Source organism: Solea solea, chromosome 17, assembly GCF_958295425.1.
Source record: "Solea solea chromosome 17, fSolSol10.1, whole genome shotgun sequence".
NCBI lineage: Eukaryota > Metazoa > Chordata > Actinopteri > Pleuronectiformes > Soleidae > Solea > Solea solea.
Genome location: NC_081150.1, coordinates 17,424,594 through 17,438,852, shown reverse-complemented (window position 1 = coordinate 17,438,852; position 14,259 = coordinate 17,424,594). Strand labels below are relative to the sequence as shown.

The following is a 14,259-nucleotide window of genomic DNA, read 5'->3' as shown; positions in this document are numbered from 1 at the left end:
TCTGATGTAAACAGTGAGTTCCGAATCAGAGAACAATGAGAGTTTGGGGTTCTTGCTCATGGGCACTTCAGTTCTTAAATTGCCCCAGGATTCAAACCAGCTATGAGATATTTTCCTTCCACTGAACCTTAAAGACAATTCCCATACCGGGAGTTGAACCCGGGCCGCCTGGGTGAAAACCAAGAATCCTAACCGCTAGACCATATGGGATTTGTATGTAGACTTCCTGGTACCCGATCGTGATCTTCGCACTCAGCAATCATGTTTATGACGTAAGTATTTCTGATTCAGAAATACTTTAATAATCCCCTGGGGAAAATTGGATAAAGGACATACAGACTGTGTACAGGGAACAGTCAGAGGATTGGGGATTATACTCACAGGCACTTCTTATATTGTTCCAGGATTCAAACCCGTACCAAGTTAATTTCCCTTCCACTGACCTTAAAGACAATTCCCATACCGGGAGTTGAACCCGGGCCGCCTGGGTGAAAACCAGGAATCCTAACCGCTAGACCATATGGGATTTGTATGTAGATTACCTGGTACCCGATCGTGATCTTCGCAATTAGCAATCATGTTTATGATGTAAGTATTTCTGATTCAGAAATACTTTAATAATCCCCTGGGGAAAATTGGAAAAAGGACACACAGACTGTGTACAGGGAACAGTCAGAGGATTGGGGATTTTGCTCACAGGCACTTCTTAAGTTGTCCCAGGATTCAAACCAGTACCAAGTTAATTTCCCTTCCACTTAACCTTAAAGACATTTCCCATACCGGGAGTTGAACCCGGGCCACCTGGGTGAAAACCAGGAATCCTAACCGCTAGACCATATGGGATTTGTATGATGACTTCCTGGTACCCGATCGTGATCTTCGCATTCAGCAATCATGTTTATGACATAAGTATTTCTGATTCAGAAATACTTTAATAATCCCCTGGGGAAAATTGGATGAAGGACACACAGTCTGTGTACAGGGAACAATCAGAGGATTGGGGATTTTGCTCACAGGCACTTCTTAAATTGTCCCAGGATTCAAACCAGTACCAAGTTAACTTCCCTTCCACTTAACCTTAAAGACATTTCCCATACCGGGAGTTGAACCCGGGCCACCTGGGTGAAAACCAGGAATCCTAACCGCTAGACCATATGGGATTTGTACGTAGACTTCCTGGTACCCGATCGTGATCTTCGCATTCAGCAATCATGTTTGATTGGTCATTATACACGGCCAATAATCCCCTGGGGAAAATTGGATAAAGGACACACAGTCTGTGTACATGGAACAATCAGAGGATTGGGGATTTTGCTCACAGGTACTTCTTAAATTGTCCCAGGATTCAAACCAGTACCAAGTTAATTTCCCTTCCACTTAACCTTAAAGACATTTCCCATACCGGGAGTTGAACCCGGGCCACCTGGGTGAAAACCAGGAATCCTAACCGCTAGACCATATGGGATTTGTATGTAGACTTCCTGGTACCTGATCGTGATCTTCGCATTCAGCAATCATGTTTATGACATAAGTATTTCTGATTCAGAAATACATTAATAATCCCCTGGGGAAAATTGGACACACAGTCTGTGTACAGGGAACAATCAGAGGATTGGGGATTTTGCTCACAGGTACTTCTTAAATTGTCCCAGGATTCAAACCAGTACCAAGTTAATTTCCCTTCCACTTAACCTTAAAGACATTTAAGGTTGAACCCGGGCCACCTGGGTGAAAACCAGGAATCCTAACCGCTAGACCATATGGGATTTGTATGTAGGCTTCCTGGTACCCGATCGTGATCTTCGCATTCAGCAATCATGTTTATGACATAAGTATTTCTGATTCAGAAATACTTTAATAATCCCCTGGGGAAAACTGGATAAAGGACACACAGTCTGTGTACAGGGAACAATCAGAGGATTGGGGATTTTGCTCACAGGTACTTCTTAAATTGTCCCAGGATTCAAACCAGTACCAAGTTAATTTCCCTTCCACTTAACCTTAAAGACATTTCCCATACCGGGAGTTGAACCCGGGCCACCAGGGTGAAAACCAGGAATCCTAACCGCTAGACCATATGGGATTTGTATGTAGACTTCCTGGTACCCGATCGTGATCTTCGCATTCAGCAATCATGTTTATGACATAAGTATTTCTGATTCAGAAATACTTTAATAATCCCCTGGGGAAAATTGGATAAAGGACACACAGTCTGTGTACAGGGAACAATCAGAGGATTGGGGATTTTGCTCACAGGCACTTCTTAAATTGTCCCAGGATTCAAACCAGTACCAAGTTAATTTCCCTTCCACTTAACCTTAAAGACATTTCCCATACCGGGAGTTGAACCCGGGCCACCTGGGTGAAAACCAGGAATCCTAACCGCTAGATCATATGGGATTTGTACGTAGACTTCCTGGTACCCGATCGTGATCTTCGCATTCAGCAATCATGTTTGATTGGTCATTATACACGGCCAATAATCCCCTGGGGAAAATTGGATAAAGGACACACAGTCTGTGTACATGGAACAATCAGAGGATTGGGGATTTTGCTCACAGGTACTTCTTAAATTGTCCCAGGATTCAAACCAGTACCAAGTTAATTTCCCTTCCACTTAACCTTAAAGACATTTCCCATACCGGGAGTTGAACCCGGGCCACCTGGGTGAAAACCAGGAATCCTAACCGCTAGACCATATGGGATTTGTATGTAGACTTCCTGGTACCCGATCGTGATCTTCGCATTCAGCAATCATGTTTATGACATAAGTATTTCTGATTCAGAAATACTTTAATAATCCCCTGGGGAAAATTGGATAAAGGACACACAGTCTGTGTACAGGGAACAATCAGAGGATTGGGGATTTTGCTCACAGGTACTTCTTAAATTGTCCCAGGATTCAAACCAGTACCAAGTTAATTTCCCTTCCACTTAACCTTAAAGACATTTCCCATACCGGGAGTTGAACCCGGGCCACCTGGGTGAAAACCAGGAATCCTAACCGCTAGACCATATGGGATTTGTATGTAGACTTCCTGGTACCCGATCGTGATCTTCGCATTCAGCAATCATGTTTATGACATAAGTATTTCTGATTCAGAAATACTTTAATAATCCCCTGGGGAAAATTGGACAATGGACACACAGTCTGTGTACAGGGAACAATCAGAGGATTGGGGATTTTGCTCACAGGTACTTCTTAAATTGTCCCAGGATTCAAACCAGTACCAAGTTAATTTCCCTTCCACTTAACCTTAAAGACATTTCCCATACCGGGAGTTGAACCCGGGCCACCTGGGTGAAAACCAGGAATCCTAACCGCTAGACCATATGGGATTTGTATGTAGGCTTCCTGGTACCCGATCGTGATCTTCGCATTCAGCAATCATGTTTATGACATAAGTATTTCTGATTCAGAAATACTTTAATAATCCCCTGGGGAAAATTGGATAAAGGACACACAGTCTGTGTACAGGGAACAATCAGAGGATTGGGGATTTAAGTATTTCTGATTCAGAAATACTTTAATAATCCCCTGGGGAAAATTGGATAAAGGACACACAGTCTGTGTACAGGGAACAATCAGAGCATTGGGGATTTTGCTCACAGGCACTTCTTAAATTGTCCCAGGATTCAAACCAGTACCAAGTTAATTTCCCTTCCACTTAACCTTAAAGACATTTCCCATACCAGGAGTTGAACCCAGGACACCTGGGTGAAAACGAGGAATCCTAACCGCTAGACCATATGGGATTTGTATGTAGACTTCCTGGTACCCGATCGTGATCTTCGCATTCAGCAATCATGTTTATGACATAAGTATTTCTGATTCAGAAATACTTTAATAATCGCTAGACCGCTAGACCATATGGGATTTGTATGTAAACTTACTGGCACCCTCCAACAATTCTGCTCTCCTACAATGTACTGTAGTAATCACATTGATGGTGAAACCTCTCCTTCCTATTTGGATCTCTAACTGGACAGAATTACACAAAGACACTGATAAATCTTGAACTCTCTAGATGGAGATAATAAACTCCATCTTCATTTAATTTTCACTGAACTGCATTCTGTCTTACAGTGTGTGTGAGCTCGTCTCTGTCTCGTGTTACTGTCTGTTTTACGACTCTTTGGGCCATTTTTGCTGGTATTCCCACCGTCTTTTGCTTCAAACTGGGTCTTAACTACTTCCTTTAATTTCTTACTCCCTTTGGTGATGGTGGTGGTGTAGCTGTTTCCTCTGGATCAGCCGTTCTGCTTCTCACCTGTGAATTTACCCGCTCACTTCACTCCAGCAATGGCTGTCTCGTCATTACGCCAGGTAGCAACACACGAAAGAAAACGTCAATTTTTTAATGATATTTGTCCAATTTTACACAAATTTGCAAAGTTTATTGGCAAACAAAGCAGTTGCATATGATTGATACTTAAAAAGGTGCATGGATTTTCTTGCAGATTACCATATGTTAGTGTACTTTAATGTAAAGTCATATTGCACTCTCATTCTTGCATCAAAAAGAAGCTGTTGACAGTTGTGGCGTATATATTGTAGGTCCCTTTGAGTGAGCGAGCGCACGAGGTGACTTCCTGGCTGCAGCAGTCCTTTCAGGAACTGTCAGAGTCCTGGATGAGCACAGAGAACTCGGGCTACGCAGAAAAATATCAAGTAAGGCCAAGCACATGAACTGAAACAAGAATTCACCGGAGTGTATGGCTATGTTGTTGTTAAGGCTTGTGAACTTTGGCTCACCAGGTGTTCCAGAATCATACTGGCTCCTTCTCTGAGCAAAGGAGACACGTCATGAGCCTCCTCTCCAATATAAGTCGTCGCCCTGAGCTTAGTCGAGCGCTGCATGATCTCAGAGCAGCATGGGATCGTATGGAGGATGAGGTGAGGAACCACAATTAGACGGCCACTCTTGTCCTGTTCCCTTATTTATGAATTTTCCTGCATAATTTGACTTTATTGAGACAAAAATGGGAGAAGCATTTGCTTCCAAATGTGCTCTAGGATTCACTTATGGTGTTTGTATCCTGACATTCTACCACACACCACATTGAATGATGGTACTTGGTGCAATCTGCCCCTGTTTGCCAGATCTTGGACTCAAGATGACCACTGTATTGCCATGTTACCCAAAAGTAAACCAGAACTAACTCAGACATGTAGAAGAAGCGCTTGGACCAGAAACGTTACCTAGTTGGTAATAAAAACTGTTTTCCTGGGAGCAATAAGAGCAATTTCTAATGTGTGGACACTTAAGGTTCATGTCCACATTATGCCACACCTTTACCAAAGTTGGCAGACGTTTGTCTCAAGATATTCAGGCCATATTTATTATTTATGACATGGCCAAACTTACGGTGACATCCAGATTCTTATTTACTCAGAAACGGCCCAGATTTGTTTAAGAATATTTGGGTCACGTGCCACTGGGACACAAGGTGGGACACTTTAGGTTCACATCCATTTTGTATGGGCCCCATCATTAGCAGAAGTGGCTCACATGTGTACACTCTGTGGGATAAACATGAGACGAGACATTCCTTTGACACGAACTTATATGTGTTTATATCATGAATGTATATTATTCTTCAGTTGCAGCGATGTAAAGCAGAGCTGGACCTGATTCTTCCTCCTCCTCTGGACTCAGTGGTGTCATGGCTGCAGCGTGCAGAGGCAGCACTGACAGAAGGAGGACGGACGGCCAAAGATCATGCAGACATCGCTAAAGAAGCCCGAGCACAACAGGAAACACTTAAGGTTTATTTTCTTTATTATTTTCTGAACACTGCTGAACAAATTTGATCTTTCTTGTACTCAAAAGTCATACATGTTGTGTCTCAGGACACTCAGTTTGTGTTTGTAATGTTGTTCTCTGTTTTTTAGACTTTAATTGACGAGATGAGCCATTATGTCAAAACCCTTGACAACTACAACAACATGGACGACTCAGGGAACATGGAGGTGCCAGTTGAAAAGTTTGACGAGATAAAAAGACGGTACGTGACAATAAAATAATCCACAGTACCAGTAATCCCCCTGGATAATGAGTTAATGCTTTTGTACTACATTTGAAAACAGTGTTACCCATATCAGAGTCACCACCAAATATCATGGGATCAAGTTGGAATACCGGGAATACCGCCACACTGTCCTGAACCTCCTGAATCGCATAAATGCCAAGATTCAGACGTGGAAAAGTCCTTATAGAACCGAGGAGGACGTGCATGTACATCTGCAAGACTGGCATGTGAGTGTTTATTCAAATAAATAAAAAATAATACAAGATTTACACCAGTTAAAAACAATGAAATTGCTGAGAATTATAACAACAAAGCTCTCTTTACAGCTAATTACGCATAGATGAGGAGATTTGTTGACCCTCCTGCTTTAACCAAAAAAAATCTACATAAGTAATGATCTTTATTGTTGTGTTTTCCAGGAAACAGTAGAGCACCAAGGCCTGATTCTGATTCTGATGGACTCCCTCCAGAACCTGAAGGAGAAGGCTAATGCTTACACCAGCAAGGCAGCACTAGGTACAAGCTAATGCTACGTTTACATTGTAAGAACTAATATTAACAAATATTAGCAAATTAACTTTTTTTTTTTTTTTTTAATAGTTTTTATCTGTTCATTTGGGCCTGTTTCGACTTTATTTTTGTTCAAGTGAAGGTATTTTATGTATAAACTGCTCCATGGTTTGTGAACAGGCTGGCTAGCTAGTGAGCATAGCTCTTAGCTTGCTGCCCTGGCAAACAACATGGTGGAGGAAATAGTGGGAGCTGTTTCTGCTTTGGACACCTAGCTGGCATTTTCAATTTTCAAAGTTACTTATCTATTTTACGGGAGCATTTAAAGCCCCTGTCATGCAACCGTAAAGGCATATTTTGTATATTTCAAGGGCATTTTGCACCAACCTACTGCTAATTTCTGTCCCTGGTACCAAGAACAAGGGACTTTTTTTAAGAACTATTTGTATTTCCACTACAAGGATTAGGAAATGAATGAAGTATTAGGGAGTCACACGGAGGAGTAGTGGATATCCTCACAGCAAGAAGGTCTCTTTTTCTGTGTCAAGATTGCATGATGTGTTTGCCCTGCGCTGGATTGTTGACCAGTCCAAGGTGTGACCCCACCTTTTGCCCTGTGTCAGCTGGGATTGGCTCCAGCTCCCCACGACCCTCATGTGGAGGATAAAGCGGTAGACAATGAATGGATTAAGTATTTGGTAGATTGATTGTTTTGGCCCCAAATAAGGTCAGAAGGTAGTACCTTGAGAAAGTTCAGGACAAGGCTGAACGTACCTAATTTATGCCCTTGTGTTTTATTTTACCAAATCAATCCCCAGTAGTCTTTGCACGGCTGTTACATCTGTCACGTCTGCAGATGAAGAAGTGACCTTTACCTGTTCTTCACTCTCCAGGTGAAGATTCCCAGCTTGTTCAGCGTCAGGTGAAAGAGGCTGAAATGGAGGCTGAGTTGCTCACAGAAGCTGCGACAACAGTGAGAGGAAGGATGGAGAGAGTAGCGTCTGCGTGGAACACTTACAGCAAGTGTCTCCCTTCACTGCAGACGTGGCTCTCACAGTCAGAAACTCCGTCTCCTGCTGCAGGGACACAGGTATAGTCTTCTGTATGACTCCTCATTACTGTATGTCCACTGTTTCCAGAGAAGCTGTGAACCATCTGATTTTGTCATTTGTTTTGTCTTCTGCAGGACATGAGTGAGTGGACGTCCTGTCACGCTAAGCTAAATGAGGCCGGGAACTTCCTTATTGAAGCAACGGAAACTTCAACCAGCCGCAGTCTGGTCGGACAACTCAGCAAGATCAACAAGTGCTGGGCTGGATGTGTGAAGAGGACAAAGTTTGTAAGTCTGTTGTTTATGCTGACAGTGTTTCAAAAGAGATATGATTAAAATTTGTTATGATTTAAGGCAGAGGTCTCAAACTCCTGGCCCGAGGCCCACATGCAGCCCCCCACTCAGTTTTTTTTTCAGTTTCACTTAATATCAACTTGTCATAAATAAATAAATAAAACACAGCATGAGTGGCTGAGGCACAGCGAGGACCTAGAATATAGACATAAGCAGTGAGCAATATTTTAATAATAATATTACATTAGGTTTAATGTATCACAATTTTAAATGTATTACATTTAATTTAACATTATGTATAAGCCTGTTTAGTGTGTAATTACAGTTCATATGTTACTGAATCTGTTTCATTTTGCATCATAAAGATAAAACATTTTTTTATTGTGAACTGTGTATCGTTCCATATCATAACAAACACTTTTAATTTGACATCATCCTGGATATATAATGGCCTTCAGGTCTTTTGAGCATGAGTCCCATGATTTAAGGAGTGAAAACCACTTTAAATATTCCCTAATATTTATTTATTATTTATTGAGTTTAATCTCAAACTTTGGCTGCACAAAATATCAAAAATACACCATAAACCAAATAGTAATTTGCACACTAGCTTTGCTTGGCTAGGAATATGATGGCAGGTAAATGTTTTATATTTGTGGCATTAAGATATTTACACTTGTGTTTTCAATAAATTCTTATCATTGAAATGGAAAAAACTGCATTTAATTTTATTTCCAGTGTCTGCATAGACTACTTCCTGTCTTGGTTTACTGTCCGTTAGCATGGAACCCCAAGCAGAACGACATAAACACTGTATATTTAAGTACAGCTCTATCTTAAACTGTGTTAACACCAGTTTAAATAGAGCATTTGTTTTGTGTCACACTGCTTGTGATGGAGCAAAATGTGATATAAAAGGTCACTTAAGTTAGCATTTGTTTTGTTGTTAGGACGTCTCAGCCGAGCCCAGTGTTAATCCACCAGGTCTTCAAATGGTGCATTCACTGACCCAGGACCTTACCTGGTTACTGAGACAACCGCTGGACGTGGCCTCTGTTCCTCTGAATGCGACAAGACAGAAACTACAGGTGGGCAAAACATACACTGTAATAAATAATAAAGTTTAGATGATGAGAAACTCTTGTTTTACTTCATCTGCTTTTGTTTTTATCAGCTACTGAGTAAAAAGTTGGCAGAGGTGGATGCGTCGTCGCTCAGTTTATCCCCGGAAATAGAGACTCTCCCAAAGGTACTGTTAAAATAAAATCACTGTGATTCGGCTGTGACTCTTGAGATTATCTCACCCATCATTTTTGTTTCTAAGCCCATTCAGACGATATCCTGTAAATCCACTGTCGTGTCTAGATATTCAAATACTGGAAGCAAATAATATTTGTTTATTATTCAATTAACCCTGTCAGACTTTATTTATATGACACATTTCCATACAAAGCAATGCAAATACAGTAAAGGTGCTTCACAGGATAAAGAACAAAACAAGGAACAACAGCTTCACCCATCACCCCACATTCTATTTTGCAAATATCGCATGCAAAAAAAAACAAATAAAAAACTAAAATTCTAATGAATGACCAAAATAAATACATAAATAATATAATATATAATAAATAATAGTAATGTAAACAAAGCTTATAAAAAAAGAGTCCTTGTGATGTTAAATAGACTAAAACGTAAGAATCAATAATGAAAAAAGTAGAGCTGCAATGATTATTTGATTAATCGATTATTAATCAATTACTAAATTAATCGTGAATTATTTTGATAATTGATTATTTGGTTTTGGAGTTTTTTTTTAATAATTGAAACAATCTGTCTGATTTTTCAGCTTCTAAAATGTAAATATTTTCTGTTAAAATCATTAAAATGTATACATTTTGGTTTGTGGACAAAACGAGACACACAAATCATCAAGTCGAGGTTTGGGTAACATTTTTCAACAAGTACTCTATTAATCGAGAACATAATCGTCAATTTAATCGAGTTTGTAAATAATTGTTAGTTGCGGCTCTAAAGGAAAGTTAAAGTTTGATTAAGAGTCAGAAAGAACAGGCTACAATCATGAAAGTCAAGTAAAACTTGACTGCAGATAAAATAGTGAATAATAACACATTCAGTTATACTTTGACTGAAGGCTGGAAGAACTGAATATGCATTAAGTTTGGTTCAGCTCCTATAGCGAGTCTTTACTTTTGATTGCTGTAACACAATGTGTGAAAAGTTTATTATCTTATGTTTTACATGTATATATTAACAGATGCTGGCAGAGGCAGAGAGGAGCTGCTGGGAGCTGCAGCGAGCTGCGTCCATGCTCGAGGGCCGCCTCGCTGAGCTGGACCACTGGAGCTCAGACGCTCTGGACTGTTACCAGCTGCTGCAGGAGAAAATGCAGAGAAGGCGCTCCGCACTGGACTCCGCAGCCAAAGTCAGCAACCTCCCCTCTAAATTTAAGCTTTTAGGATGCAGTGCGAATAATAGCAGCGTTACAGATGACAGATGATTTTTGCTTGCAGTTAGGCAAGAACTGCAGCTTGCATTTTGCAAATTTGCTGCAACAGGCCCCAGATTTTTCTTAATAATCATTTTTTCCCTCATTTTGTTTAGAAAATCATGTTGTTTTGATGTTTCAGTGATTTTATTAGTGACATGCACAGAGCTACATGGGAAAACATGCAGTGAAATGTAGGTGAGGTGAAGTGATCAAGGATAAAACTATTGAAAATATCATTAAGATTAAAAAATAAAGAAAAATACGTCTGTGCAAGGATATGAAATTAAATAAAATTATGAACTTTTAGATGCTTATGTGTCCAAATACTCAAATACTCAAAATTCACCTTCCCAAACATTCTACAGTGTAGCTGGTTATATGTGCACACTGAAATAGTGCTCATATTGGATTTGAGTGACTTTAAGGCAGATTTTTACAACTTTTAGGGACACAATTCTCTGCTTAAACATTTGCACAGGCCAATGTAAGTTGTGTCATCCCTCTTAGGTGCTGCTCTCTCGAGGTTTGCAGCTGGAGAACCAGGTTGTGACCGAGGGACGGGATCTGCAGGACGTTATTGGCCGTGTACGGAAATCTTCTCCTCTGCAGCACCTCAGTGCCTCTGGGCTACAGCACAGAGTCTCGGAGGCCATCTCCAACTGTCAGGTTAGTAAAATTTATCTAAAGTAATGACTGTAGTTTCCTAAAATGTAACTTACATTCACATGCCTTGTTTATATTTTTAATTTTATCAGGAGATTCTTGGATTGTTTACTTCCCTTGGGTTTGAGGACTCAGTCCGTCAGACTCAAAGACAACGAGAGACCGGGGTTTTTGTTGTGGCCAGAACCAAACATGCAAACTGGACTGAGAATATTAAGGTGCAGAACCAGGACCCAAGTCAAATTTCTCCTGTGTATCTATCTCATATGTCTCAACAAAGCACAAGACATTCGGTGAACAGGAACACACAAGATGAAACGACCATTGTTGTTCCTACTGTTGAAATCCAAATGCTGCCTCAGCCTTTCCGGGAACCAGTGCCTCATTTTCACTTTTGTGAATCTAAACCAGTGATGCAGCTTCAGTTACGTCCCGAAACCCACAGTCAGCCTTTGACGCAAACTGCTGCTGCTGCTGCTGCTGCTGGACTAACATTTCAAAAAAGCACAGTTCTCCAGTCTGAGAGTCAAAAATCGAAATCCGTCAACAGAGGCTCTCAGTCTCCACAGCCACCGGTGATGGTCCACAGTGAAGTTCATCTAAAGGCCCAGTCGATGGCGAGGAGCCGAATGGAGAGGGCCAGAGTCCGTCTGCAGGAGCACATCCAACAGTCCATCAAGTTATTCAGCAGCAGGGAGATTTCAGAGTCACAAGCCAAGAGGAAAAAGGTAAAGTAAGAGTAAAACATAGCAATAAAATGCTGCGTTGTGTTTACATCGGAAGTTAGAGTCATCTTCAGGAAAATAAACATGGAAGTAAACGTATCCTAGCTTAGTTCTTGTTTGCAACACCAGTTGATAACAGGGTAAACAGGTAAATTGAAATTCTGTATTAAATCTGTTGTAAATCAGTCGTATATTTTTGTGTGCACAAAAAAAACCATGTACATCGTTGTTTTCAACTGGTATCGCTAACAAAGACCAGGTCGGGATACGTTTACATCTGTGTGTTTTTTAACAACTTTCCTGTGGAATGAACCAACTCGGAGGTGACGTCTCTCCCCGTTTTGACTCCTGAGTTCTGTAATAGTCGTAGTAAATTAGCAGTGTTTAGCAGAGTAGCAGTGTTTGTATGAGTGGATGTGTGGTTGCACCCCAAAAGTACAAGCTCTGGATTCGTTTATTTTATATTTTTTTTGCATCTTTTGAAAGCTTTTTTAATGCAATTTTTTATCATTTGCCAAAAAAATTTGCTTTTCAAAGTGACTTTAAAGACAGCGCTCAACGTGTTTGTTGCTTATTAAATGCTCAAAAAAGCAGTTTCCCTTTTTTAAGACTTTTCCTGCAACAAAACCCAGACTTCACAAATCCCAAACTTAATGTGATAATTAAGTTTGGGACACCACATTCTTTTCAAAGTCTGTGGTGTCTGTTTGGTTTTTTTGTTGGGCTTTGTGTTGCCGCTGGATCTGTTTGTGCATGTTTGTCTAGCTCTGTGTCTTTCTGCTGTAGTGGGCTTTAAAGATTCTGCAGCCCGTCGTCCTCGAGGAGTTCCTGGACGCAGCGGAAGGTTTTGGCGCCTTCTGCTCTGAGCCGCAGCTCCAGGACGTGATGCTCCAGTCTGAAACAGTCAGAAAGCAGTGGGAGGTAGGATAGAGAGTTGATGAGAGACGGAAAAAAGTTCAATCAATTGTCACAAAAGGCCTTTCTTTAAATAACATTTGTACTTTTCACATTTTCCCAGATTAATAAAATGATCTACAAACATTTAAACCATGATAACTTGACCTAAATAACATATTTCTCTCACAACGTTTCCTTAAAACTGTCTCCAAAGCATGTTCCCACTCTTTGTGTCCTCCTCAGGACGTACGCAGAGAAATGGCTGCCTTTGTTTCCGTCTTATGGTCTAAGATCAGAGAAGGAGAGCAGTCATTTTCTGTACTAACGTGTACTAACGCTCTCCACGACACTACTGACCACACTGACCACACTGACCACGACTGTTTCCGGCAGCAGCAGCAGCAGCAGGTACTCACATAACCCTATAGCATGTGCAGTGAACTGTGTGGTGGTGAAGCAGGAGAGACGCAGGAGTTCAGTCTCGGATGTTTTCGTTGCCCTCAGGCCGTCGTGGACGGAGCTGCTTCTGCAGGAGAACGGGTGGAAGCTCTGAGAGCGCTGCGTGAGACAGTGACACAGAGTAGATCATCGGGCCTGGCAGCAGATCAGCCGATGGAGACACACGGAGCACAAGAAAGACGTCCCACTGACACAGTTCTCTCAGCCTATAAGTAAGGAAAATGCCGACGTCAAGAAGGAAATAATATAATCTGCCAATCATTTATTTGCAAAGCTACTGCACGTCACAACTTCAGCATTAAAGGGTTGTGTTTAGATTCACGGTGGAGAGCAAATTCCACGGCTTTTATAGGAAATATCAGAAAATATCACTGAATATTTGCAGATTTGAGAAAGGTTTATGTACAAAGATGAAAAATCCTTACAAAACACACAGAATGGGTATTTTGTTGTGACGTAGCAGGTAGAAACACACCAATAAATAAAAACGTGAATTTTAACAATAAATCTTAAAAAAAGGGCTTGAATTTTACCTTATTAAGTATTGGTGCTTTCGCACATGTGGTATTTGAACAAACTCCTCCTAGAGCTCTGCTGCGATCAACTTCCAATTTGATGTGGTTACTCTGGACAAGTTAGGGATTAAAATATATCAAAGGCTTTACTCAATGTCAAACGGTGCGGGCGCTAGGGGGCGCCACATCTTCGGCTTTTACTGATGTCTCACCAAAAAACACGAAACAGTTACAGTTATAACTTCACGATTGTAGGTCCTGTCTGAACCAAACTTTTGTGTTTGTGTTTCATATTTAATCTCATTTAATTTTATTTTTTACAAAACAAGTTTAGGATATTATAAAGCTGCACAAACAAAACCAGATTTTAGTTTAAGAAATCACAGCATGGACACTAGGAGATAAAAAAAATCACATCTTTAAATAAACATTCAAGTTACAAAATAAAAGTTAAAATTAACAGCCTTATGTTATTAAAGCAGACAGCTTATTCCATAACGATAATCACTCCGTAATCCTTCTATTAATCTTAATCAGATGAGTGTTGCACTGGTCCTAACTGACTGACCTTGACCACCCCCCACAATGAATATGTCTTATCTT

The 14,259-nt window shown here is 40.7% G+C and overlaps 1 protein-coding gene and 10 non-coding genes across 14 annotated transcripts in view; 1 reads left to right on the top strand and 10 right to left on the bottom strand.

Moving 5' to 3' along the window:
• The window catches only part of LOC131443253 (nesprin-2-like), a 97,570-nt gene that overhangs the window by 6,064 nt on the left and 77,247 nt on the right, over window positions 1-14,259 (top strand). For all 4 annotated transcript variants that reach the window (XM_058612700.1, XM_058612701.1, XM_058612699.1 and 1 more), the window contains exons 10-26: window positions 4,238-4,327; window positions 4,559-4,672; window positions 4,760-4,897; window positions 5,606-5,770; window positions 5,897-6,009; window positions 6,092-6,260; window positions 6,453-6,549; window positions 7,437-7,633; window positions 7,730-7,882; window positions 8,839-8,976; window positions 9,063-9,137; window positions 10,164-10,331; window positions 10,905-11,063; window positions 11,153-11,788; window positions 12,572-12,706; window positions 12,926-13,090; window positions 13,187-13,353. In XM_058612700.1, coding sequence (XP_058468683.1) covers window positions 4,238-4,327; window positions 4,559-4,672; window positions 4,760-4,897; window positions 5,606-5,770; window positions 5,897-6,009; window positions 6,092-6,260; window positions 6,453-6,549; window positions 7,437-7,633; window positions 7,730-7,882; window positions 8,839-8,976; window positions 9,063-9,137; window positions 10,164-10,331; window positions 10,905-11,063; window positions 11,153-11,788; window positions 12,572-12,706; window positions 12,926-13,090; window positions 13,187-13,353 — 2,879 coding nt within the window. The remainder of the gene's footprint in view (window positions 1-4,237; window positions 4,328-4,558; window positions 4,673-4,759; window positions 4,898-5,605; window positions 5,771-5,896; window positions 6,010-6,091; window positions 6,261-6,452; window positions 6,550-7,436; window positions 7,634-7,729; window positions 7,883-8,838; window positions 8,977-9,062; window positions 9,138-10,163; window positions 10,332-10,904; window positions 11,064-11,152; window positions 11,789-12,571; window positions 12,707-12,925; window positions 13,091-13,186; window positions 13,354-14,259) is intronic.
• On the bottom strand, window positions 139-210 carry trnae-uuc (transfer RNA glutamic acid (anticodon UUC)). Its single transcript has one exon. It is a non-coding gene; the product is annotated as a tRNA-Glu (tRNA).
• Window positions 455-526, bottom strand: trnae-uuc (transfer RNA glutamic acid (anticodon UUC)). The gene has a single exon. It is a non-coding gene; the product is annotated as a tRNA-Glu (tRNA).
• Window positions 772-843, bottom strand: trnae-uuc (transfer RNA glutamic acid (anticodon UUC)). The gene has a single exon. It is a non-coding gene; the product is annotated as a tRNA-Glu (tRNA).
• trnae-uuc (transfer RNA glutamic acid (anticodon UUC)) lies at window positions 1,089-1,160 on the bottom strand. Its single transcript has one exon. It is a non-coding gene; the product is annotated as a tRNA-Glu (tRNA).
• Window positions 1,394-1,465, bottom strand: trnae-uuc (transfer RNA glutamic acid (anticodon UUC)). Its single transcript has one exon. It is a non-coding gene; the product is annotated as a tRNA-Glu (tRNA).
• Window positions 2,012-2,083, bottom strand: trnae-uuc (transfer RNA glutamic acid (anticodon UUC)). Its single transcript has one exon. It is a non-coding gene; the product is annotated as a tRNA-Glu (tRNA).
• Window positions 2,329-2,400, bottom strand: trnae-uuc (transfer RNA glutamic acid (anticodon UUC)). The gene has a single exon. It is a non-coding gene; the product is annotated as a tRNA-Glu (tRNA).
• On the bottom strand, window positions 2,634-2,705 carry trnae-uuc (transfer RNA glutamic acid (anticodon UUC)). The gene has a single exon. It is a non-coding gene; the product is annotated as a tRNA-Glu (tRNA).
• trnae-uuc (transfer RNA glutamic acid (anticodon UUC)) lies at window positions 2,951-3,022 on the bottom strand. The gene has a single exon. It is a non-coding gene; the product is annotated as a tRNA-Glu (tRNA).
• trnae-uuc (transfer RNA glutamic acid (anticodon UUC)) lies at window positions 3,268-3,339 on the bottom strand. The gene has a single exon. It is a non-coding gene; the product is annotated as a tRNA-Glu (tRNA).